The 26,160-nt window shown below is 44.5% G+C and overlaps 1 protein-coding gene across 4 annotated transcripts in view; it reads left to right on the top strand.

Annotated features, from left to right (window-relative positions):
• Tmem132b (transmembrane protein 132B) overlaps positions 1–17,852 on the top strand; it is a 279,115-nt gene extending 261,263 nt beyond the window's left edge. For all 4 annotated transcript variants that reach the window (XM_063225480.1, XM_063225481.1, XM_013154491.3 and 1 more), the window contains 3 exons: positions 9,881–10,151; positions 11,584–11,775; positions 12,624–17,852. In XM_063225480.1, the coding sequence (XP_063081550.1) occupies positions 9,881–10,151; positions 11,584–11,775; positions 12,624–13,772 (1,612 nt within the window). In that variant the 3' untranslated portion in view covers positions 13,773–17,852. The remainder of the gene's footprint in view (positions 1–9,880; positions 10,152–11,583; positions 11,776–12,623) is intronic.
• The last annotated feature ends 8,308 nt before the right edge of the window (positions 17,853–26,160 follow it).

Genomic DNA, 26,160 nt, shown 5'->3' with positions numbered 1-26,160 from the left:
AATTAATTTTATTGGTACAGTTTAGATATACACAATTATCCCATTCATTGCGACTTTGTACCTGAACATAGTATAGCTTGAGTCATCTCTTCTCCCCCAATCCCCTCCCCTCCATTCAGCATCTCTTCCCCTCTTTTGCTTTGCTTCCATTTATTTCCTTTTATTCTCTTTTTTCTCTTCCCTTCCATCTTCTCCTCCTCCTCCCTCCCTTGTTCACGTTCCCATTTGAATATTTTCTGTTTCCCAATATGTATTGTACATTTTTGTCCTTATTTACTCTTTCATTTTCTCACACCAGAGAAACAGTGCAATATTTAAACATGTCTGTCTGGGTTATGTCCCTGAAAAGTAAGTTCTCGAGATACATCCATTTAGCTATAACTGTCCAAGCTTATGCTTCTTTATGTCAGGGTAGTACTCCATCATGTTAAAGAAACCCACAGTTCTTTATCCATTCATTGATTGATGGGCATTCGGGTCATTGTCAAGATTAGCAATTACAAATTATAAACACGGATACATATATATCACTGTAGCATGATGCTTTTAATTGTTTTGGGAAAATACTCAGAAGAGAAAAAGCGGGGTTGAATGGAACCTTCAGTTTTGGTTTTCTGAGGAATTTCCATGCTGATTCCCACAGTGGCTGCACCAGTCTACATTCCCACCGAAGGTGGAGAAGGGTTCGTTTTTTTCCTCACAGCCCTGGAGGCATTTGTTATTGGTTGTTTTCTTGGTAACAGCCATTCTTTCTGGAGTGAGATGGAATCTCAGTGCTGTTTTAATTTGCATCTCTCAAGTGACCCAACAGTGCTAAGCCTTTTTTCATATACTTATTCTGGGGGTCGTTTTGGATCCAAACCATCACATATAGGAATTGGGAGGAGGGTGGTTTTCTCACCTGAACCCATGAGGCCAGAAGAATGCAGTGCACTGTTCAAGTTCTGAGAGGAAAGAAGTGTCGAATCTCTGTCTGGCAGACATATTCTTCTGGAATAGAGGGAAAGAAAGACATTAAGACATTCACGATGGAGACAAACCTAACGGAATTCATTTCCTTAAAAGAGTGGTTAATGGGCCTTGACTGTGCATGCCGGTGAATTCCAGTGCACAGGGAAGCCTTAGAACTTTGCTCCCAGGCAGTAAGACCACGCCCTTTGTCGGAAACCACCAGAGGTCACATGGGTTCCTGCAGCCCAACGGGCCTACACCCAGCGAGCTCCAAGTGGCAAGCAGTTGCCAGCAGTCTGCCCCAGAAGCCAAGTGGCCAGATGATTCCCAGTGCACAGAGGAAGCTTTGAAACTCAAAACCCGGAAATAGGCGCGACTCCAGCCTTCACTGAGGAATGCCACGCTGCCCTGGGACCGTGACCCGTGCCCAGCAGATGCCTGAACTCAGGACATCTGCTGGCCTCTCAAGGACACTCCCTACTGGACCTAATACTGTTGTTGATTTTCAGCTCCCACCCTTTGTCCCAGAACCTTGGACTACAGCGGATTAACTGTGCTAGCTTGAAGGGAGATCAGTAACTGCCTCACCCAAATGGAAGATCTCAGCAGGCTCCAGTCTGTGTGGTGTGTATGCCCCTAAAATAGAAGTTTACAGTGGGTAAATAGGGCCAGTAATAAAGCTCCCTCCAACTAACTGTGAGACCTTGGTGAGTCAGGAAAGAGTGTGGGTGACCCCTTGCTGCACACCGAAAACATCGGGCAGGATGAGGAGTGTGTCAATAAGGACTCCCCCAACTTGGAGAAAATAAAAAAGGCTTATGAGACACACAGGCACACAATAGGGACACAGTAGGGCCTCAGCCGAAACAAACACTATAGACAGGGAGATTTGGTGACCTGGAATAACCTGAAGATAAAGTAACAGCAGGAACTAAGAGTTGACCTACATCAATATTACTAGGCTTGTCAGCCCAGGAAGAATATATAACTCAGCCAACAGGCCCTGCAGTTGGAAGTCAAGTGACTGGCCTACCTGGTCATTGTGGACCCAGAAACTGGACAAAAATCATCCTTACATTAGGACACCAAGACAGTTGACACTAGTGGGATTGAAGGACCAAATATTAACTTCAAAGGGGAAAATGCCAAAAAAAAAAAAAAAAAAAAAGGAAAATGCAATCTCAAACATCTAGTCCACCAGGAGCAAGTACAGGAGACATTGAAATAGAGGACATCAAAAGTAACACACTGGAAATCTCTGAAAAGATAGCGAGTGAAATAAAAAAAATCCCAACTCCATGAGGCTACAGAGGAAATCAGAAGTACTCTCCCATGTAAAGATAGAAATAACAACCTTAGTAAAGGGGTTGCTGAGCACAGCAAAGAAGAAAGAAAAAAGTACAGGAGCATGGGAAACTGACTGAAATCTTGAATGAACAATATAGAAAACAAGCAGAATTGGTGAAACAAACTCAAAGAGACATTCAAGAAACAAAAAATTCTATTCAAAGCTGGCAAAACCATTTAAATGAAACTGAGGACAGGATTTCGGACCTTGAGTACAGGATCACAATTAGTGATCATGAAAGGATAGAACTTTTAAAAATAACAAAGCATCATGAAATGACAATCCAGCAGCTTCAAGATGATGCCAAGAGCAACAATATAAGATTAATAGGCATCAGTGAAGATGCAGGAGTCAATGCAAATGACATAACTAAAATATTCACAGAAGCAATAGAAAATTTCCCAAACATTGGGGGAAAAATCTGATATGCAGATAAGTGAGGCATATAGAATGCCAAACAATCACAACCAACATAAATCTGCACCCAGCCATATAATAATTAAGATCCCAGACATGCAGCATAACAACAGAATACTAAAAGCTGTTAGAGAAAACACACAACTCACCTATCAAGGAAAGCCTATTAGAATCACAGCAGAGTTTTCAGTACAAACCCTCAAGTCAAGTCAGGCTTGGAGTGAAGTATTACAAGCCCTGAAGGAAAACAACTTTCAACCCAGACTGATGTACCCAGAAAAACTTTCATTCACATTTAATGGAGAAACAAGATACTTCCATGGCAAGGAACAGCTGAAGAAATTCATGTCCACCAAACCAACCCTAGAATCAGTTATTGAAAGACATACTAGATAGAGATAAAAATGACCACAATCCCCAGAACAACAGAAAGAAACAACCAGGTAGGACAAACAGTTAAACAAGGGGGAAAAGCAGAAGGCAAACAACTGGACATAACATGGTGAAGTTGAGTAGTACATATCAGTGATATCCATAAATGTAAATGGCCTCAATTCACCTATCAAAAGAAATAGGTTGACAGACTGGATCAAGAAACATGATCCCACAATAGGATGTGTACAAGAAACACATCTGACCCAAAGGAAACTCATAGATTAAAACTCAAAGGATGGAAAACAGTATTCCATGCAACAGGAACTTAGAAAAAATCAGGAATAGCTATTCTATTTGCAGACAATGTGAACTTCAAACTTAAAATGATTAAAAGAGATAAAGAAGGTCACTCCATACTCATTAGTGAAAAAATTCAAGAGGATGAACTAATAATTATAAATATATATGCATCAAATACAGGAACACCCAATTAATGGACTAATGGACATGAAAAACCAAATACACAAGAACACAATTATTAAAAAAAAGAACACAATTATAACAGGGACCTAAACAACCCATCGTCACAAAGAGATAGATCAACTATACAAAAAGTCAGCAAAGAAATCATAGAACTGAATCATACCTGTGCACAATTGGACTTAGTAGATGTTCTAGAGTGTTCTAAACCCAACCACATCAGAATACACATTCCTCTCAGCTGTGCATGGGAAATTCTCCAAAATAGACCATATATTATTATCCCATAAAGCATTCTTAAGTAACTGCAAAGCTATTGAAATTATCCCATGCATAATATCTGACCATAGCGCACTGAAACTGGAAATTAATGGCAAAAGAAATTGCGAAACCTGCAGTAATACATGTAAATTAAATAACAACCTTTTGAAAAACCAGTGGGCTACAGATGAAATTAAAGAAATAAATCAATGCCTACAATTCAGTAAAAATGCAGAAACAATATACTGTAATCTGTGGGATGCAGTGAAAGCAGCCTTAAGAGGGAAATATATGTCAATAAATTGTCATATCAAGAAAACAGAACTAGCACAAATAAACAACCTAATGCTTCATCTCGAGCTTCTAAAAAAGAACAAGTTAAACTCAAAGCTCACAGAAGAGAGGAAATTGTAAAGATCAGAGCAGAAATCAATGCAATTGAAACTAAAAAAAAACAATACAAATAATTAATGAATCAAAAAGCTGGCTATTTGAGAGAATAAACTAAATTGACAAACCTCTAATTAACCTTATTAAGAGAAAGAAAGAAAAAACCCAAATTCATGCAATAAAAATTGAAAAGAGAAATCCCATGAAAATTCAAAAGATCATGACTATCTACTTTGATCCCTACTCACATAGAATGGAAAACACAGAGGAAATGCACAGATTTTTAGAAATATATGAACTACCAATGCTCAACCAAGAAGATATAGCAATTTTGAATAACACAATATCAGCTATTAAAATTGAAACATAATTAAAAACTTACCAACAAAGAAAACCCAAGTCCTGATGGATTCACAGCTGAATTCTTCAAGAACTTTAGAGAAGATTTGATGCAAGTACCCCTTAAACTCTTCAATGAAACTGAAAAGGAAGCAATCCTCCCTAAATCATTCCTGGAGGCAAGTATTACTCTCATACCAAAACCAGAGAAAGACCCAACCAGAAAGGAGAACTATAGGCCAATTTCACTAATGAACATTGATGCAAAGATTCTCAACAAAATACTAGCAAATAGAATGCAGCAAATCATCAAGAAGATTATATACATCATGACCAAGTGGGATTCATTCCAGGAATGCAAGGATGGTTTAACATACACAAATCAATAAATGTAATATACCACATCAAGAGAGCCAAAAACAAAAACCACATGGTCATCTCAATATGATACAGAAAAAGGTTTTGATAAAGTCCAACACATGTTCATGATAAAAATCCTTCAGAAACTTGGAATACATGGTGTCTACCTCATCCCCATAAAGGCCATCTATGACAAACCAATAGCCAACATTATACTAAATGGACAAAAACTGAAAAGCTTTTGCTTTAAAATCAGAAACAAGACAAGGATGTTCACTATCACCACTCCTATTCAATATAGTTCTGGAAACACTAGCCAGGGCAATCAGACAAGAGAGAGAAATAAAAGGAATAAAGATAGGAAAGGAAGAAATTAAATTATCACTGTTTGCAGATGACATGATACTCTACATAGAAGACCCCCAAAACTCCATTAAAAGACTACTAGAAGTAATAAACAAAATCAGCAGTGTATCTGGATACAAAGTCAATGCTCAAAAATCAATAGCATTCCTGTACACAAAAAACTCACTTAAGAGAGAAAATATGGAAATACCATCCTTCACAATAGCATCTAAAAAATGAAATACTTAGGAATCAACCTAAGAAAGAAAAAGACCTATATGATGAAAATTGTGCTATGTTAAAAAAGGTGATTAAAGAGGATATTAGAAAATGGAAGGATATTTCTTGCTCTTAGCTAAGAACCAACATTGTGAAAATGGCCATACTCCCAAAACTGTTATACAGATTTAATGCAATCCCAATCAAAATACCATTAACATATGTCACAGATCTAGGGAAAGCACCTCTAAAATTCATTTGGAAACAGAAGAAACCTAGAATATCAAAGGCAATTCTGGGCAACAAAGGCAAGGCAAGAGGCATCTCAATTCCTGACTTGAAACTATACTACAAAGCCATGGTGATAAAATCAGCATGGTACTGGCAAAGAAATAGACCTGAGGATCAATGGATCAGATTAGAAGATACAAGCAGAATGACAGACACTCACCCCCCTGATATTTGACAAAGGGCCTAAACATGTTCACTTGAAAAGAATAGCCTCTTTAATAAATGGTGCTGGAAAAATTAGCTTTCCACATGCCGAGACTGAAACTAGATCCATGCCTATCACCATGCAAACTAAAGTCTAAATTGATCAAAGACCTAAATATTAAAACATAAACACTAAATCTACTGGAAGACAAGGTAGGTAGAAGTCTTAGAGACATAGGGGTAGGCAGAGAATTCATGAACAAACATGAAGGGTAAACACTTGAAAGAATCAACAACTGGAATCTCATATTATTGCAAAGTTTCTGCACTTCAAAAGAAATCACCAACAAAATGAAAAGAAAACCCACAGAATAGGTAAGAATTTTAACCTATATCCCCTCAGACAAAGGACTTATATCCAGAACATATAAAGAATTGAAAAACATCAAGGATCCCAAATTCAATGACCCTCTCAAAAAATGGGCAACTGAAATGAAGATATACAAATACAGATGAAGATGTACAAATGGAAAATAAATACATGAAGAAATGACCATCACTGGTCATTCAAGAAATGCAAATTCAATTGCATTTGCATTGCAATTTCATCTCACTCCAGAAAGCATAGCTGCCGTCATGAAATCAACTAATAACAAATGTTGGCGAGGCTGCTGGGAAAAAAGAGCACTGCTCCACACGTTGGTGGGAATGTAGACTGGTGCAGCTACTATGGCAGTCAGTATGGAGAATTCTCAGAAGACTAGGTTTGCACATTCCAATCAATCCAGCTAGTCCCCTCCTGGGTATTTTCCCAGTAAAACTGAAAAGGTCATATCACAGTGATATATGTGCACCCATGTTCATAGCATCACAATTTGCAATAGCCAAATCTTGGAAACAACCAAGACGCCCATCATCTGCAGAGTGGATGAAAAGGATGTGGTATTTTTATACAATGGAATATTATCAGCTATAGAAAAGGATGATCTTGAGGTCTTCATAGGCAAATGGAGACAAGTTGAGGCTATCCTCATTAGTGAAATAAATAAGAATCATATTTATAAATACCACATTGTGTCTCTAGTGTAAAAAGTAATAAGAACTGTAGAAGTTATAAAACCCAAAATGTGTAATTGCTATTGTGAAAAAGAGAGGAAAAGAAAGTGCTCTAAAGGATATAACTTCAGGTATGTTTATGTGTGTAGGATTGATAACCATATTACTAATTTTTTGTTGGATAGTTGAACAGAACTGCTTGCAGTCTCGCTGTTTAAATGTCCACTTTGTATGCTCTACTTTTCTAACTTGAAAAACTGTTTGTAAGGGGGCAATATGTAATTTATTAACTAGTGATTTCTTTCTTTTTTTGAAATTATGTATTATTTCTACCCTTTTTTGTTTTATTTTCTTTAAAGAAAATAAGTGGTTAATGGAGTTTCTCCTTACAAAGTGGTGATGGAAAGAGACCTGGGAACTTCAGAAAGGAAGACACGTGTAGAATGGATAACAATAGTGTGAAAGGGGAGAATCACTGCCTGCATTCATGATGCATTACGTCCCAATGAATTTCTTAAATCATGTTTGGATGCTGAAGCAGAAATGTAACATCACCTGACATTACACCTGACACTATGACATTACAGTAGACAGAGGAAATCCTTAATTACATTTGTTAAAGTGAGGAGGGGTATACAGGAGCCTTAGTGGAGCTAATGTGTCTGCATGTGAGGTGGTGAAACCTTGCCATCCTGGGCCACCGTGAGCTGTGCGTGTATGGGTGTAAAATCACGAGACGCTTGCACACACAGTTCCTTGTAAAATGGTGAAATCTGAAAGCTCTGTACACCAGTATTGATTTAGCACTGTGCTGATACAGTCCGGGAGTCACAGAGATGCTGACATGGAGTATAGGGTTCTCTGTGTGCTTTTTCTTCTTTTAACTTTCAATGAATTTGCAATTATTTTTTTTTAATTTTTAAAAAATTTTTAACATTTTCTTCCTATGGTTTTTAATTTTTAAAAAGCAAAACAAGAAGAGTAGAAATAATATAGAATTTCAAAAAAAATAACAGTAAGAAATCAACACTAGTTGATATATATTGTTATCTTAGAAGTAGTTCAAGTTACAGAGTCTAAGCATAAACAATGAATAGATAATCAAACAATGACAGTGCAAACTATTCTTTTTGATAACCTAACAATTAGTAGTATGGTTATGTGTCTTGCAATGCAATTATTTCAAAATTAAAAGTTTAAAAATGTACTGGACAGAGTCTGCCTTAAGTGAACAGAATTGCTTTGTTATGATAGTAGAGTACCAAGTTTCCCAGACTCACAGACAACCTTTATGAAGTGGAAATTTTAAATGAAAGCACTAAATATACTTTATAATATCTTTCAATTTTACCTATTTAATTAAAGGGAACTCACAGTACTACAAATGCAGATGCAGTAGCATTTATTATAGGATAAACTCAGTCTGAACTTAATGTAAAGACAAGAAGACTGTGTTATTAGATTCTGAGTGACACTGTTGTCTGTCTGTGTGTTCTTCTTCATTAGCTATTGGAGATGGGGCACTCTGATATCTGACAGAGATGGCTGCTGTGATATATGCTGGAAGCCTATAAGAAATAAAAAGGGAATGGCTTCCCAGTATGTCATGCAGTATTTTTTAATACTATCTCCTTTGCTACCTAGTTATCTGTCTTACTCAATGGCGTTTGCTTCTTGGAAACAGATCGTTTTGTTACAGTGCTGGTGAGAAGTTTCTGGGTGGTTTTCTGCTCCAAAAGGGAGATAGAATAGAACACGAGAAGAAAGGTGGGCTTCAGAAAGTGCATGGAGCCAGATATATGTCCATAGTAGCAGCTGTTGGGGCCACATGGCCACTGTGGAGCTTGGTCTTAGTGGGCACACACACAGTGGGCAATCTGCTTGGCATGGGTCCATCCTGTATGTCTTAATTACTTTCTTATTGCTGGGACAAAATATCTGACATCCACAAGTTAAAGGGTGAGTTATTTTGGCTCACAGTTAGTAGAGGTTTCTGTCCATAGTCAGCTCTTGCCAACGCAGAGCTGCGTGGCAGACGACACAGCAGAGGAGAAACAGCACACAGCAGGGCAGGCAGGAGCCATGGGGCATCAAGGAAGGAGGAGGGAGATGGACCCTTCCGGGCCACACCCAGGATGATCCATCTCCTCCCACCAGGCTCCACCTCTGAACACTGCAACCAGCTGTAAACTCATTAGTGGCCTCATCTGCCGATAAGTGTCACACACCCACACAGCTCTCATCTGCCTGAAGCCCTGTCTATGAGTGTGTGAAGGACACTTTAGACATAAACTGTAACACTGCCTCTGTCTGTCACAGTCTGTCTTCTGTCTTATCTCTTTCATCATCGGTAAGATCAGGATCCGTAGTGTTTTTAAGTGCCTATGGCAATGGTGACTTGGTTGTCATGGTTACAGAGTCCTGGCTCATGGTAGGTCTTCCTCAGTACCCAGAAGTCCTTGTTCCTTCATCCCGTGCTAGTCCAGAATGTTCTAAATTATAGTGCCAGAGAGGATTTCTCGGGGTCAGGTGGGGGTGGGCAAGGGGGGATCAGAGGACTCGTGCTGGAAAACAGGACGTAGTGGGGCCCTGAGGGAGGGAGGAAAAGCCAGGCCTGCTGGAAGGGAGAAACGTTTGAGATGTTTCAGCAGGAATAGTGGCGCCTCACTGCCAGCATGTGGGTTTGGTTGGGCCAGACCTGTGGTGGGAGTGGGCGCTGTGGTGCTTTTTGGGGTGCGGGCTCAGAGGAGGCCCCAGCCAGCAGGCAGGAGGGCGCTGGAGGCCCCCAGCAGCCCTCTGGCTCAGCCTGTCTCCCTGTGTTTCCGCACATGGAATCTGTACACGCAGGGCCTGGGCTGCCCTTGGCCTCAGGGAGCTCACCCCACTTTGGTCTCTGTGCTCCAGGCCGACCCGGGAGAGCGAGGACGAGGACGACGAGGAGAGGAAGGGCCGGGGCTGCTCCCTGCAGTACCAGCATGCCCTGGTGCGTGTCCTCACCCAGTTTGTGGCGGAGGCACCCGACGTGGGCCAGCTCACCTTCATGCTGGGCCCCGACTGGCAGTTCGACATCACCGACCTGGTCACTGAGTTCATGAAGGTGGAGGAGCCGAAGATCGCGGAGCTGCAGGATGGAAGGACACTGGCCGGACGGGAGCCGGGAATCACCACCGTGCAGGTATGGTTACCTCCGACTGTGGTCACCCGGGACGTGCCTGTGGATGACAGTGTGCATGCACACCCGTATGAATGTGTGTCAGTGTGCCTGGGTTGAGGGCCTGTGTGCATTAGAGAATCATTAGAAGCAGGAGAGTTTTAAGTGCAAAGTTTATATCTGGCATTTCTGGCCAGGGCAAACAGTTGACAGGACTACTGATTATCTTTTACCACAGAAAGCTAAAGAAGACGCATAGTGCACGATGTTTTCCTTACTATTACACTGTACTTCTCCAAACGTGCTCTCTTTGGCGTGCTGGGGATTGAATTCATGCCAGGCTGATGCTCTACGCCCGAGGAACATCCTAGGCCTTTCTGAAACTTTCTTTAGAGACAGGGTCTCGCTAAGTTGCCCAGGGCAGCCTGGACCTTGCCAGCCTCTTGGCCTGGCCCCTGCTGCTTTACCTTGGTACAGTGGGTTGCCAGCAGAAGGCAGCCAGAGCTCCGAAAGCTGGAGCCTTGAAGCACAGCCACGTGGCTACACTCGGGTGGCTACACTCTGTAGTTTGCACTTGAAGTTCACATGTTAGCTGTGTTTCCAGCAGTAGACAGAGGTTTTTAAAAGCATGTGATCACTCTAATACAGAATCCATAGTTACAAGCTCTCTGTCTCAGTAAAGCAGTCTCTGGCTGGCTTGAGGCAGGAACATGGCGCAGTAGGTTTTCTGTCTGCAGGCTGATAATGCTGCTGCTTCTGTATTCATATTTAAGTTCTGGCAAAGTTGGGCCAGCATGCTGCTGTGCCCTGTGTGTGTGTCCTCTTTCTGGGTAACAGGTTACCACAGTTAGCATCTTACAGCAGCACTGACTTATGAAGCCACTGTCTGTAAGCCAGGAGGCCCGGGGCACAGAAGGGTCTTTTACTCCAGGGGCCCCAGGCTGAGTCCAGGAAGTCGCCCAGACAGGGCCCTCACCCGGGAGTTAGGAGGGACGACCGGCTTTCAAGCTGTTGCAGAGAACTTTGCTCTCCATACTGGTAGCACTGAGGTCCCTGTTCTTGCTGTCCTCTGGGGCCACTCTGCTTGAAGACTCCATGGCAGCATTGGCAGCATCCGCAGGATTTAGACCCGGTCCCTCTGACACTCTAGGCTCTCCGGCTCCCCCTGCTGCCCTCAGCCAGGGCATAGCACTCTACTTTTAAGGGCGTTTCCCATTGTTTCCAGCACAGCTGTGCAGGTCAAAGCGGTCACCTTTTCCTTCAGGCCGGCTGTGCCACAGAACATAGCACGTGGGAGAGTGCTTTCTTCTCGTGTTGCAGGTACAGGGATGACAGCAGGGCATCTTTTCTGGTGACCATTCTAGAAACAGCATGGCAGCACGAGTGTTGTTCAGAGGCCCAGCAGCACAGGTGCTTGGCTTGCGGCTGAGACTGAGGATCTGCTTTGACTTCTCAGGTCCTCTCGCCGCTCTCAGACTCCATCCTGGCTGAGAAGACAGTGATCGTCCTGGATGACCGGGTCACCATTGCTGAGTTGGGCGTGCAGCTGGTGGCTGGCTTGTCTCTTTCCCTGCAGCCTCACAGAGCAGACAAGAGGGCCATCGTCTCCACAGTGGCTGCCCAGGATGTCCTCCAAGCCCCACAGCAGGTGAGACCCCCAGAGTCCCAGGCCCCGGTCCGTGAAGTCACTGCCTCTCTTGGTGATGGCATGCAGCAGAGCATGCTGGGAAAGCTCTCATGGGAGCTGTTGACTCTCCAAGGCCTTCCCCCTGCCTGGCCTCCCTGGATCTGAGAGAAACACTCAGAGCCTGGGTCTCCTTGCCATTTGTTTCCAAGTGCACACTACATGCTAGGCACAGTCTGCCCCAGACTGTGAACCAAAGACCATGTGTTCACCTGTGCCAAGGAAACAGGTGATTTCTGGTGTTCAGAAATTCCATTTCAGTTTCTTGAACAGGCATGGCTAATAGGCTCCGCATTGCTGTAGCTTATTGAAGTTATTATGGCCTTTTAAAAACTCTCCTCCACATTGAAAAGTTTTCAAATCATTTACAAAGACACAGGGGCCCCAGGTGATTGAGGCTGGCTGGCTTGAGTCCATCCTGGCTGAGAACTTCCAATGTGGCAGTGTTTGGCTTCCTGGTGAAGAAGGTGCAGAGTGATGTGGTCCTGAGCAGGAGCCTGGTCAGCTGCACCTCAAGTCCATTCCGATGGACTTCCTGATCTGTCTAAATGTTTTTAGGAATATCAAAGTCAAACTCTACAGTATGGTTTGCAATAAACAAGCGTACACTTCAGTGCGTGCATTAAAGTGTGGTGTTTGTTCCTCATGTCAGCTGAGCTACAGCACTTTGTTGGTTCCGGCTCAGGGAATAACAGGGACACTGAAGGTTAGAAAGTTTCTCTGTGTGTTAAATAATTGATGTAGGAAATCATATCTCTGTAAATTCGAAGGAACCAGAATTTAACAGTGTCCTTTGGTTTCATTTTCTTTAGGAAGCTATAGTCAGTTCTTGGCTTTTGTTCAGTGATGGTGCGGTGACGCCGTTAGACATTTATGACCCCAAGGATTTCTCTGTCACCGTGTCATCGTTGGATGAAATGGTGGTGTCCGTCCAGCCAAACCTTCAGTCCCGGTGGCCCATTGTGGCTGCAGAGGGGGAAGGACAAGGGCCCCTGATTAAGTTGGAAATGATGATCAGCGAACCTTGTCAGAAGACCAAGAGGAAAAGCGTGCTCGCTGTAGGAAAAGGAAGCGTCCGGGTCAAGTTTGAACCGAGCATCGATGGGCACCAAGGAGGCAGCAACGACATTGTAGGCATGAACCGGGAGTACAGAGACCACCTCAGCAACTCCATAGAGCGGGAAGGCAACCAGGAGCGGGCTGTGCAGGAGTGGTTCCAGCACGGTGCCTCCATTGGCCAGGAGGAAAGGACAAACAGAAGTCCAACCCCGCAGGCACCTGTGGGAGGAAAGGACGAGAGGGTGCTCAAAAGTGCCGGTGCCGATGCCTTCACGAGCTTCCCCACTCAAGGGAGGTCGCCGGAAGCCAGTAACCCTGGCGACCTCGCAGTGAGCGCCAGGGGCCTCACGGACCTGGAGATCGGCATGTATGCCCTACTCTGTGTCTTCTGCCTGGCCATCCTGGTCTTCCTCATCAACTGTGTGGCGTTCGCATGGAAATACAGACACAAAAGGTTTGCGGTGAGCGAGCAAGGCAACATCCCCCACTCGCATGACTGGGTCTGGCTGGGGAATGAGGTGGAGCTCCTGGAGAACCCAGTGGATGTGACACTGCCCTCCGAAGAGTGCACCACCGTGATGGACAGGGGGCTGCAGTTTGAAGAGAGGAACTTCCTGTTGAATGGTGGTTCCCAGAAGGCCTTCCACAGCCAGCTGCTCAGGCCTGCGGACTATGGCTATGAGAAGGAGATGAAAAGCGAGCCCATGGGTTCTGTAGGCCCGAAGCGGAAGCGGGTCAAGTTCACCTCCTACACCACCATCCTGCCCGAGGACGGTGGCCCCTACACCAACTCCGTGCTGTTCGACAGTGATGACAGCATCAAGTGGGTCTGCCCAGACATGGGGCTGGGGGACACGCAGGACCTCAGGGACTACATGGAGAGGCTGCAGGACCGGATGTGAGCTCCTTTTTTACGTTTGTATTCACCTTTATGCCTTCTGTTTCCGGGATGGTGGAGCAGTGACTCCCATCAGCAATAGAGAGACTTAACCAAGCTTGCTCAGCAAATGTCTGCTGGGGTCTGTCCACCTGGGCGGGCCTCAGAGCCAGAGAGCGGCGGCCGCTGGGTTCTACCTGGGAAATCTACTCCAACAGCTGCACCTCGGCCTGGAAGATTCCAGGACCAGGGTCTGTCTCCTGCCTGGTCCGCCTCGGTGCGAGTCTGACAAACTCGACTCCATGGTATTTGTTTCATGGTCCACAGCCGAGCGGGGGGTAGTGAGGAAGGGTTCGGGGGTGACTTTCCTATACTTAGACCTTTTAAAGCACAGTGGACACTCAGAAGCCTCGGCCTGAGTTAGTCATAGGCGAGAGATGATGAATGTAGTGTCCTTGTCTGTCAGGAGCGCTGCTCGTCATTTTTATACACATCTGCACCCGCACACATCCCTTGTCTTCTGGAACTTTTTGTGAAATGTCCGAGAGACCCTTCCATCTCTCCTGTGCCGTCTGTCTGGTTTACGTTCGTGTTTTACCCCTGGGGCTCTCTGCCCTGTCACTTCCTGGTGGACATCAGGTTTGTCCAGCTTTCCATACTGTGAAACAGTAGCATCTGAGTAGTTTACTCTCATTCTGGGTTTTTCTTTTTCTTTTCTCCTTTCTGATGTTCAGCTTTCCTGAATAAGACTGTGATGAGTTTTGCTCAAAATGTTACTGTCCAGCCAAGGAGGGCCATTTCTTTACAGTTTTATACACAAAGCTTAAAATATTCAGAGAAAAGTTGTGAGTCATAGACATTTGTCCTTGTCATCTGCCTGTTGAGAATTCTGGGGAGCTCCTGGGGTGTGTTTCTGAGGATGGAGAGACCCCACCATAGTTGTATGTACAGCTGTATTCTTGGTGGCTGACACAATGTATTATCCAGGCTGGCATCTAAAAGTGAGATTGATCCTACATAGGAGGAAAAATGCCTGGGAAATAGCTTCAGGCTGAACTTCCCATTTTACCAGAACAATAACAACAAACAATGTTTTCATGGTGTTTAAAGTTAGCAATGTGTAGAAATCCATCTGTATGATGACCATGAAAAACAAGTCCCAATCGTGACCCTGATAGCATTAAAACTTTTGAAGGTGTGCTTTGGTGGAGGCGAACAGTAGTTTCCCCCCAAATTCATGAAAATAAGTGACTGCTCACAGCCTAAGAAGCTGCCCTTATGAGCAAATTACAGCTGTGACAAAGTCAAGGTGGGCAGAGAATAAAAAATTCCTGCATAATCTTAAAATAAAAACTATATTGAAAAACATTGTGCATGGCCTCAGGCAGAGCAAGATTTTCAAACAAGCAAAATGTGAGTTTTTATTTGCTGAGATGGCTGGGTGGGAAGGCAAACTGGCTCGCCCCAGCAGGAGTCAACCGAGCCTTTTGCATGTGTGAAAGTGGAATTCTAAAGGTCTAAAGTGAAAAGGACATTCAGGTCACCTGCATCATTTCCTGGCGCCAAAAAGTGGGTGGCCAAGCTTTTCAGAAGACAGCTGGTCTGGTTCAGTTGTTCTCTTTAGATTCCCATGGGTGGGAACATGACAGTCAAGCTCTTTGAGCTATGATGTGGCAGACAGAAAGTCCATCATGTATCTTGCATGCAGTGTGTTTGCAGACAGGGCTGGGCTGCAGGGGACCTTGGCTTGAGCTCTGGAGGAGGCTGGTGTTCTGTGGGTTCTGTAAGTGCTTAAAGTGTGGCCAAAGCTGGTGGGGTTCTGACAACTTTAGTTTGACTGAAGAGTGGAGCCAGTGTATCCAGGCAGTGTGGCCCAGGAGTTTGCAAACAGACGTCTGGCACCCCTTAGGAAGAGTCCCCAGTTAGCAAGCAGCTTTCAAAGAGATTGCAGGGGAGGTGACCCCAATACTGGCTCAAGAAAAGCTCAGGCACGACTTGACCCAAGAGTCCAGCTCCTCTTATGGGGCATTTTCATGTGGTCTCCCCTTAGGCCTTCAGCATTAAGGAGTTCGTGGCAGGGGCTCATTCCCCAAAGTGAGGTGCCTCACCTGAAGGGGCTCTCACAATCACACCTGGCTGCATCCCACGGGCCCGGGAGACTGTGGGACATAGGCGGTGTAGTTTAGAAGGAAATGGCTGTCTCGATGTGGGGTAACGTTAAGGAATAGGTACATTGGAGCATTTCCCATGAGGGGTAGTGTCTGATGGGGGTAGAGTCAGGGAGCAAAAGGTGGGGGGGGGGGTCCTCCTGGAGCTGGCCAGGGTCCTGAAGGGGCCCTCATATCAGCCTCTGTTTGTGTTAGAACAGAGTGAGTTCAAAAGAAAAGTCAAATGGAAGATTGGGAGGGAGGCTCTCATCATGCAAATTCACATGTACACAGATGCTCACACACGTGTGTACATAGGAGTCCTGAGGAGTCGGAGATATTGATGGGAATCCCGCGTGGCCACTCTTGTCCTCAGTTTGGCATGGATGTTATTCAGCCAGGGTAAGACAGTTTCACAGAGGCATTTTGTCCTGTAAGTATTGCCTGAGATCATAAACCATGGCTTGGGCTTGTATCACCTTGTTTTCTAGCTAGTCAGTTCCAAGTATTAATTACTATACTCAAAGATATCTAAACTAAAATAGAAGAATATGAGACACTAAGCCTAGAAGCCCCACTTCCCATAGGGTGTGCAGTTGGTCTGAATTCTCTAGGTTTTTGTGGTGGAGGTTTCCAGATTATGGGTCTCGGTAAATAACTGGAACCAAACAGGGGCTGAGTCCCTTCCTTTCCCACAAGAACAGCACGCATAGAGGAAGGAAAAAGGAAGCCTATCCAAGGAGGGCGCCAGCCGGGGAACACTGTGGTCACACGGAGCAAGGTCAAGGTACAAAATCCTGATGGTGAGACCTGGAGCAGTTGGAGGTGTGCGGTCACAGTCCCCAGAGATCCAGGAACAGCCACTGCACTCCACAACTCGAGTTTCAACAGAAGGGGTGTAGTGTCTGAGAGCATGAGAAAAAGACAATAGTTTTCTTTGCAAGATCAGCAACTATCACAATGCGGAATACTCTGTATGTCCCGACAAAGAGAGGTCAGCTTCCTAAGTGCTTCCGTTGCACAGTGGCCAGGGTGATAAAGTCGCAGATGCCAATAATCCTTGATGTCCGAGCAGGGAATTTCTGTTTGTAAACGTGAAGAGAATGAACACACGGGTTGATTTTTGTCCATGACCATTATCTGTAGAGTCATTGGGACCTCGTTAATTTTACGTTTTAGGAAAGCCCATCTTTGTACATTTGGTCAATGGTCTTATTTCCTTTTGCTAGGAAAGGGGTCTCTCCGATGTTGGAGTGTTAAAAACACAGTAAACATTGTGTTGCTCACTGAAGAACTACTTACAGTCGGTGGCAAGGATCACAGACGGTAGCTTCATCTGAAATGTACGTGTCACGGGCACCATGGGGGATTCTGCTCTGATCCCCTGAAAAGTGGTCTCAAGTCTCTGTCCTCTTCTCTGTAAATGACACCACAGATGTTCTATAAACTCAGTACCCTTTCCTCCAATAAACAAACATGGTACATGTGTAATGTAATTCTGATCACCTATTTTGTAAATGGACAGAGTGGGTGATGGGAAAGTTAACGCTGAAATATGGATAGCAGCTATTTTTGTATGTAATATAGGAGTCTACTGAAGCTCTGAGAGTTGTGTTGGAATACATACCCTTTAACATAAAAGCATGCAAAACTGTAGCTTTTAAATGTATAGACAACCGGCTCAAAAAATATCTAAACTGATGGCAGGAAAAACATTGAAACCTGGCATCCTGAAACTGGGAATTCTATCCTGGAAGGTCCATGGCTCCTGTTGGGATTGTTGGTGGAATTTTCCAGAACACTTTGATCTTACTCTTCACTACTTTTGGATTTTTCTTTTCATTCCCCCTGGAAATCTTTCAGAAATAAAGTGACTTCATTTTCCAGTATAAACGTATATTCTAACCACAGGGTAATCATCATTTTTAACATGAAAATAAACATTTAAATATCCTCCAGTTGGTTTCATTATTTATCCACATATTTCTAGCTTAGTTTCAAAATCAGTGTGATTGGTTTGTATACATATATGTATGTATATATTTTTTTTCCTTTTCAGCCAAAGATTTTAGCACCTTTGATGCAGCAATAAATGTGTACCAAAAGAAACCGGTTCCCAGAGTTGCAAACGTTTCATGTTGACAGCTGCCAATTGGCTCCTCAGGGGGCCAGGTGTCTCCTGAATGTGGACCCACGTTCCTGTCAGTGTCTCTGGGCTCCCTCTTGAAATGCAGCTCAAATGCGCTGACCACATGGCAGTCTTTGGCCTCCATCGCCCTTTTGATCTTTCCTTGCTGGTGGCTCAGTTGTGCATCTGTTTATGGGCAGGGACTTTGCATGGGGACAGGGGTTAAGGGCCCTGTGGACCCAGTCAAGGAAGCTCTGGGCACAGACACAAACCTGTAGATGTGGGTGGCTGGGAAGATGGTGCTGCTGAGGTGTTGGTGCTGGTGCTGGCCAGGTCCTTGTGGGTTTTTGTTGGTCCGAGTGCCTTTCTCAACACTGCCAGCACCATCTGTGGTGTTTTAGCAAATGTCAGCCCTCACTTTCTGGAAGAATTAGGACATTTCATAGCACAAGAATGTCCACCCTGCACCTGGTCTTTCTCCAGGCCCTACAGACACTGTAAGGGCCAGCTGAGGAATCTGAAGCTGTGTAGTAACAGGTTTTCTTACTTTTCAAATATCATCAGCCAGTGAACCAAAAAGCTGCCTGGGTGTGCAGCCCCCCTCCATCAGAACTTGGGTGACTGCACCCCACTAAGTGCTTTCTTGGGACACAGTGCCAAGTCACGGGATCTCAGGTGTAGGTACATGGTGTAGTAAAACCTATCTCAAAGAGACAAGGGGAAAAAGAAAGTCAGAAATGAGTTTGGCAATAGAATGAAGCCTCATGTTTAGATTTTTTGTGTATGAGTGAAAAACATTCAACTCTTGCATTTCAAAAAAACTTCTGTTTGACACTGAAATTCTTGAGGTCTATTGGCTCCACTATGGCTTTGTACAATTTAAAGAGGTGACAGAGTGTTTCTGCTGTTTGCTTTCAGAGATTTCTAAGAGAACAGAAGTACAGACATATCCTAACCTGGCCTGATGTGTCGGTGCACTGTATTGTGATTCAAGCAGGTCACTGTCATTTGCCAGATGGGAAATAATGTCGCACATCCATTAGGGAAATTATGCCCCCGGCTCACAGAAGCAGTAACATTTACCCACTCCCAGCACTGGATACTCCCTGTGTTCTGTGAAATGAATTTAAAGTCTCTTTGGTTTAATGGCGGCTCTGGGTCAGCGTGCATGTGAAGCTCTGTAATTCTAGGGACTGAAATCTCCTCTGATGCTGCCAAGACAGAGAGCTGACCTTTCTGTGCCCTGCCCAGCCCACCAGAATAAAGCACCTTACAGACAGAGGGATGGGGCTGCTTTGGCGTTGGGGTCTGTGGCACCCATTGGAAATGCTGTGGTCACCCCTTATCTGTTAAGACTTGGTTTCAGCACCCCCCCCCCCAGTTTACCAAACCCGAGGATTCTCAGGTCTCTCACACAAAAGGGTACAGTACCAGCTTGTCACCCCACACACCCTCCTGCGCGTACAGGGTTACTGATGACGTCTCATACCTCACAAACTCTAAATGCCTATAAATCCTCGTTCCGTGGCAGAGTTTAGAGATGTTTACAAGAGAAGTCTCTGTGTGTTCAGTCGGATTTGGCTGTTTTGAGCAGCTTAGATCTGTGGCTGGCGAGGTCCTGGATTCTGAGGCCGGTGGCTGTGCCTCACGCATGCACAGCCTCAGTCACCCGGCCCGACACTTCTGTTTCCGCTTCCGGGGTCAAAGGGCACAGAGCACTTCCTGTTCCCCACTGCGCCTGTACAGCTCAGTCGCCTTCTGCTCAGTTGTTAGCTCCTCTGCAGGAATCTGATCCAGTGAAGGCGATAACAGACACGGCGTGTGCGCTGCAGTCCCTGCGCCCGCTCCCTTTGAACCTGGGCCCCTCGTCTTGGAGGCTGAGGAGAAGAACAGGCCTCCAGCTCTTCCCAGTCCCGTGTCGTGTTTCTCGTCAGTCCCTGCCAGTCTCCCTTGGGCGCATCTGTACACAGGCGGGAGGGCACCGCTGCCTTCACAGCTGTCCTAGGGCAGGCGCTGCCCGCAGCAGCCCCTGCACACCCAGGCCAGGCCCGCCAGGTGGAGGACTCGGTACTTCCTCGCAGCGCGGGCCCAGGGATCCTTCCTGCAGCTGCCGCCCTCTGAGCCTCGCTTTAGCATCAGTGTGTCTTCCAAGAACAGACCCGCTGCCCACCCCCTCTGCCACGTCAGTGGGCATTTAACTGACTGCTGACACTGTGGCAGGCAGCAACCAGGAGTAAAGAACTAAAGATCCAACCCGGGGGTGGAGGAGTGGCTGGAGAGTACCACGGGCACCGGCTCACCCACAGATCCGTGATGGAGGGGCTCTCATGTGTTTTTATGACCAGTGATATTTAAACTACAGTGTGACCGAGGAGCACGGTGTCACCTCGGCGTTTCCACGCTCCTGGCTGTGGGTCCCGGCCTCAGACGCATCTCACCAGGGGGATCTGATTTGGGTGGGGAGCAGAGCAAGCAGCCAAACCCACACACCAGGCTGGGTGTGCGCTTTTGAGTGGCTTCAAGACAGCAAAGATGAGGAGCAAATATTGTTAGGAATTTGGAGGGCGGGAGGAAGAAGGTGTTGTCTGTCACGTTTTACTTTTCTCACTTGGATTCTTATTTTCAGCAGTGATTTTTTTTTTAAGAGAAAAAAAGCAAAACAGAAAAAAGGGTAGAAATAATAAAGAATTAAAAAAAACAGAAATCATTAGTTGATAAACTACATATTGTTACCTTAGAAGTTGTTGTTCAAGTTACACATTAATGCCCCAAATTCAAAGACCCTCTCCAAATATTGGCATCTGTGAGGAACACACAGTTCTTAGATGAAGATATACAAATGGCAATAAATACATGAAGAAATGTCCACCGTTACTGGTCATTCAAGAGATGCAGGTTAAAAAACATTGAGATTTCATCTCACCCTGGAAAGAATGTCTGCCATCAAGAAATCAATGGATAACAAATGTTGCCGAGGCTGTGGGGAAAAAGGAGCCCTTCACTGTTGGTGGGAGTGCAGAGTGGTGCAGCCGCTGTGGAAATAAGTGTGGAGATTCCTCAAAAAATAGGATTGGAATATCCATTCAGTTCAGCTCTCCATCTCCTGAGTATTTTCCCACAAAAATAGAAAAGGTCATGCTCAGTGATATATGTGCTCCCATGTTTATAGCAGCACGATTTGTAATAGCTCACTTGGATTCTTGTTCCTGGAGAACACCAGGTGTGATGAACAGGGCATGCAGTCACAATGTGATTTTACATGCTGTTTGGTGGTAGACTGCAACTGCATTCTATCCCATGGCTTTCAGTAAGATGTATTGCACACGTGCCATGGTTACAGGTATGTATCTGTACACAGACACTTTACAAACAGCTTGAAAAGTGGAGAAATAAAGCATCTTGGATGGTTCCTGATGATAGGCAGTTGATTGGTAGGCTGTAGGCACCAATCACTTCTTCAGACAGACACTGGAAGGAGCCAGTGAGAAGCCTGCGGGTCCAGGATGGAGGCGGCTGTGTCTCCACAGTCACTGTCTGAGATCTTGAGGATCAGAGACAAGAACAACAGGCAGAGGTGTAAAGACAGAGTGGTGAGAGAAATAACCTTGCTCTGAGCCCCAAGGGCTACTCTGGGGGGAGCACATTATGTGGAGCCCATGTCTTGCCATGGACTTTCCCCAGCTGCCAGAAAAGAGACCCTCATGGCAAATGAGGTAGCTGAGACTGCAGACCCAGTTCTTGGAGAAGGCCAAGAATGGTCTGTTTGTCCCTAAATCTTCCAGAGTTGAAGTCCTTTCTCCCTTCTCTCCTTCTTTCCTTGCTTCCTTCTTTCTCTCTCTTGCTCTCTATTACTCTCTCTCTCTCTTTTTCTTTCCTTTTTTTTTTTTTTTTTTTTTTTTTTGTCTTTTTGAGGCAAGGTCTTGCTGTGCAGTTCAGTCTGGCCTTGAGCTGACTTTGTAGCCCAGGCTGGTCTCCTGCCTGAGCCTTCTGAGTGCTGGCTCAGAGTTGAATTTCAGAGAGAGAAACATCTTTATTCAAGATGCCAGCCAGGGGAAGTCGTTTCTATCTGTAAAATTCGAGTAGCAGGAAAGCTCATACAGGCTCCAGCGATTCCAGTTCCTCACCACGGCCTTGGTGTGTGTCACAACACCAGAGTAACCGAGATGTCTTAGGAACTGGGTCCCCACTGCATCCCAGAGTGACCACCCCCTCACTGCCAGGGTCACACTCCTGCCCTCTCGGGACAGCTGCTCCCTGGCTCTGGTGCCTGAGCCACAGTCAGCACAGCTGATGAGCTCTGCTCAAGCTCAGCTTTGGAAAAACAAACAAGCTCCCGAGAGCATCAGTTTGGCCATATCGAGGGGTTGTGGCAAGAGGGAGCCAACATCCCGCTCCCGGCTGGATACTGTAGTTAGGTGTCCACAGTCTCCTCTTGGCCAGCACTAATCACACTGCTCTAGGGATGGAGAGGTCCAGTAGGACCCCCCGCCTCATGCTCAGGAAGATAACTTTATGACTAGCGAATGGCCAAGCTGTGAGCATCTGTCATGCAGCTCCACTGTCCTTCACCCAAGCAGAGAAACAGGACTCCAGAAGGACCCTTTACTGCCACTCAGGAGCAAGGCAAACGCAGATGAACTCCCATGATGGGCTGGACTCGGACCTGGCCCGAACTGCCCGTGGAGGAGACCTGGGCGTGTTGCCACAGTTCATTATGGGTCAGAGCTGCTTGCAGCCACATTGTACCTAAATATGTTACAGGTGCAGCTGTGTAATGCATTCGTGTGTAATGGTGTGTAACGCAGGAACTCTGCAAATCAGTTAAGCAAGGAGATGAGGTGTGCGTTGTTCTGTGTTCTATGACTGCATAGTTACTTTTACCCCAGTGATTTGAGTATGTGGATTGGAATTACTCTCGGGATCACCCACTGTCACCTTGAATGGCTTCCTTTAGCATTTATTACAGGGAAGTCTGCCAGTGACGGATTCTCTCAGGGGTAGTTTAACCTGCAGTTAGTGTTTCTTTCTTAAATATATATATATATATATAACATCCAGTTCCCTTCTGGGCTCCAGCATTTCAGGTGCAAAAGCAGCTGTGAATTTCACTGTGGTTTTTTGTGTCTTCTTCTAGGTTTTTCTCCCTCCTTGTCTTTGCTCTTATCTGTGACTGTGGATTTCTGTATTTATTCCACATGGAGTGTGCCCGACTCCTTGAATGTATGGATTAATGTTTTCTATGAAATTTGGAGAGTATTTAACAATTGTTCTTTTAAAACTTGCTCCATTCCCATCTTTTTTCCTGGCCCTCTTTTGTGCAGATGTTTTCACATGTGTTTCTGAGGCTTTGCTTATTTTTAATATTCTTTTTTCCCTATGTTCTTTATTTTTCTCTGGATTACATCATCTCAACCTTTCTTGTTCACCAATTAGATTATTTATTTCCGCTGATTCTCTTAATTTATCCCAAAAGTAATAGAGAATTAGACACACACACACACACACACACACACACACACACACACGTAATTTTGTTTTGGTTCACAAACTTAATTCTTTCTATGATTCTGTTTGCAAACTGAATTGGATAAGAAATGAATCAAAATGTAGTGATTAGGTTCAGTGCTGACCTTAGGGTAATTTTTGATTTGATTTTGTCCAATTTCATTTATGACCAGAAGTGTAGAAAGAATTAAGTTCATGAACCAAGGTTAACTGTCTTTCTATTTTCTAGACCTATCTATCAGTCATCTAGCATCTGAATAATCTATATTTCCATTAATCTATTTATATAGATTATATATATCTAATATCTATACATTCTAATAATCTATATTTCCTCATATTGATAGCACATGAGGGGTTAAATAAAGGGAGCCACACAACTAAGGATTTACATTAGACACAAAGTGACACAGATTTGTGGAAAAATATAATAAATAGTTTCCTCATGTGAGATTAAAAATGTGAAGAGGCACAACTAATAAGGAAACACTACACTCAACAACTGGGCGCGTTTCCTAAGCATCCATGATGATTATGATGTAACTACTCTCAAACTCTGAAGGGTTGGATTCCTCTGGAATATGTTCTTTGATCTCAAAAAATTAACCTAGCAATCCATGAAAAAAGAAAGCTACCTAGAAAACTTCCAAATAGCCAGGAATTAAGCCTCAGAATTCTATGGGACTCATGGGTCAAAGAAGAAAATCACAAGACTAGAAAACTTGAACTGGGTGACAGGGAACAGAGCACATCACACTGTGAGCTGCTTAAACCCTCACGGGTTATCTGTGTTCTCTGTAAATGAAGAACTTGTTAAACCAGTCATTTTATGTAGGGACAAATGGACTGCATGCCCATAAGCCAGATCTCACCGATGCCTGCTTTTGTAAATAAGGTTTTATTGTCACGGGGCCTTGTTCACTCAGCCCATGGTGCACACAGCAGCTGCCATGTGGCAGTGGCGGAGTTTGGTGACTCTGACACAGGCTGTGCTGCCCGTGATGTCTGAAGTGTGCACTGTCCAGCGTTTTTCAGAAAAAGTCTGCAATTCTTCAGTCCAACGCATCTCCCGGAGGATAAACTAGAGAAGAAGAGATTAAAGCTGGCGTGTAAAAGGAAGCATTATTAATGGGTGGAAATGTACGAAACAGCAAACAACCAGGAACATCAAGGAAACCAGAAGTTGTTTTCTTGAAAGAAGCAATGAAGTTGATAAATTTCTAGGAAGACTAATGAGATAAAATTTGGAATTCCAGTGTCAGTTACACACATGAAAATAAGCCACTAAGCTTTAGAGACAGTAATAAGACTGTGTTGTAAATAACTGTGTAGCAGTAAATCCGATACAGTAGACAGAGGAACAGACTACTTAAAAAGCACCAGCTAACAAAACCGAGACAAGAGGAATCAGTGTGTGCGCGGGCTTGTGTCAGTTCAATGCATTGAACGTCTCAGGTCTTGGTGGCTTCACTCATGAGTGATATCAAACACATAAGGAAGGAATCAGGTCATTCTCAGGGGTGGGGACACAGCTCAGTGTAAAGTGCTTGCCCAACACGTGACAGGCCCAGAGCTCCATCCGCAGCACTGAGGAAAAGCTGATATTATTCTTTAAAAACTGCGTCAAAATTCGCGGGGAGAGAAAATAGTTCCCTGTGATTATAAAGTTTGCCTTAACACTAATGCCAAAAAAAGATGCCGACACTGTAAACAAAGTTGGTTAGCTGGGTTGAGGTTGATAGGTAAATGTGTTTCTGTGTCCTAGAAATAGAGATCTGTAGAATACAATTGATCAATACAATTTATAGGATCACTAAAAAGTAAAAAACCCTTGAAAATAAATATAAGAAGATGTTTGCAGGTCATCTATCCTGAAAAGTACAAAATATTATTGCAAGAAATGAATGACAACCCAAATACATGGGAAGAACACACAGCACAGTTCTGACATGAGAGCCTCTGTGTTGGCACTCTGAGGGGTTGGATTTCCCACACTGCTCTACGGCGGTGAGGCAATGCACAGGTCCTCCTTCCTCCTCACGGAAACCGAAACACTGGTTCTAAAGCTTAAAGGAAAGTCAGAATATGTCAAGCAGCCAAAGCAGTGTTGAAAGGAGAAGCAGACGTTGAGAGCCCGAGCTGACCAGCTCCAAGGTGGACTGAAGACCGCGGTGATCACGATGGCTTCGCACTGGTGAGAGGTCCACAGATACCCCAGCAGAGCCGCTAGTCTCCTGAGATGGGGCCGCCCTTGCACAGTTACTTGATCTTGAATACAGGAATTCAAAGAATTCATGGAGTCACGGAAGCCGTTCATGAGACAGGCTGGAGACAGCTGAGATTCACACGGAGAAAAAAGAGACTCAAGCCGTGTCTGACTCTGTACAGAAAGTCAAGGTGCGGTAGTCATAGCTCTGGACAAATGATGTCACAACTTGTTGAAGAACACATGAGGGAATCTTTTTGTTTTACTCTTTAGATAAAAGATTTCTGAATTAAGACAAAAATTACTTAGCAGGAACAAAATAGATTTCATAAGCATTAGAATCTGTGATTTCAAATAGCGTCATTATGAAAACTAAAGGTAATCCACGGAGAGGAGGAGAAAGTGGTCTTAATTCAAGGTTTAATTC

This window comes from Cavia porcellus, unplaced genomic scaffold (genome assembly GCF_034190915.1).
Source record: "Cavia porcellus strain 051 isolate PalLab524CR breed Dunkin Hartley unplaced genomic scaffold, mCavPor4.1 scaffold_16, whole genome shotgun sequence".
NCBI classification, from domain to species: Eukaryota; Metazoa; Chordata; class Mammalia; order Rodentia; family Caviidae; genus Cavia; species Cavia porcellus.
The sequence above is the reverse complement of the archived record's forward strand: the minus strand, read 5'-3'. Positions and strand labels throughout refer to the sequence as shown.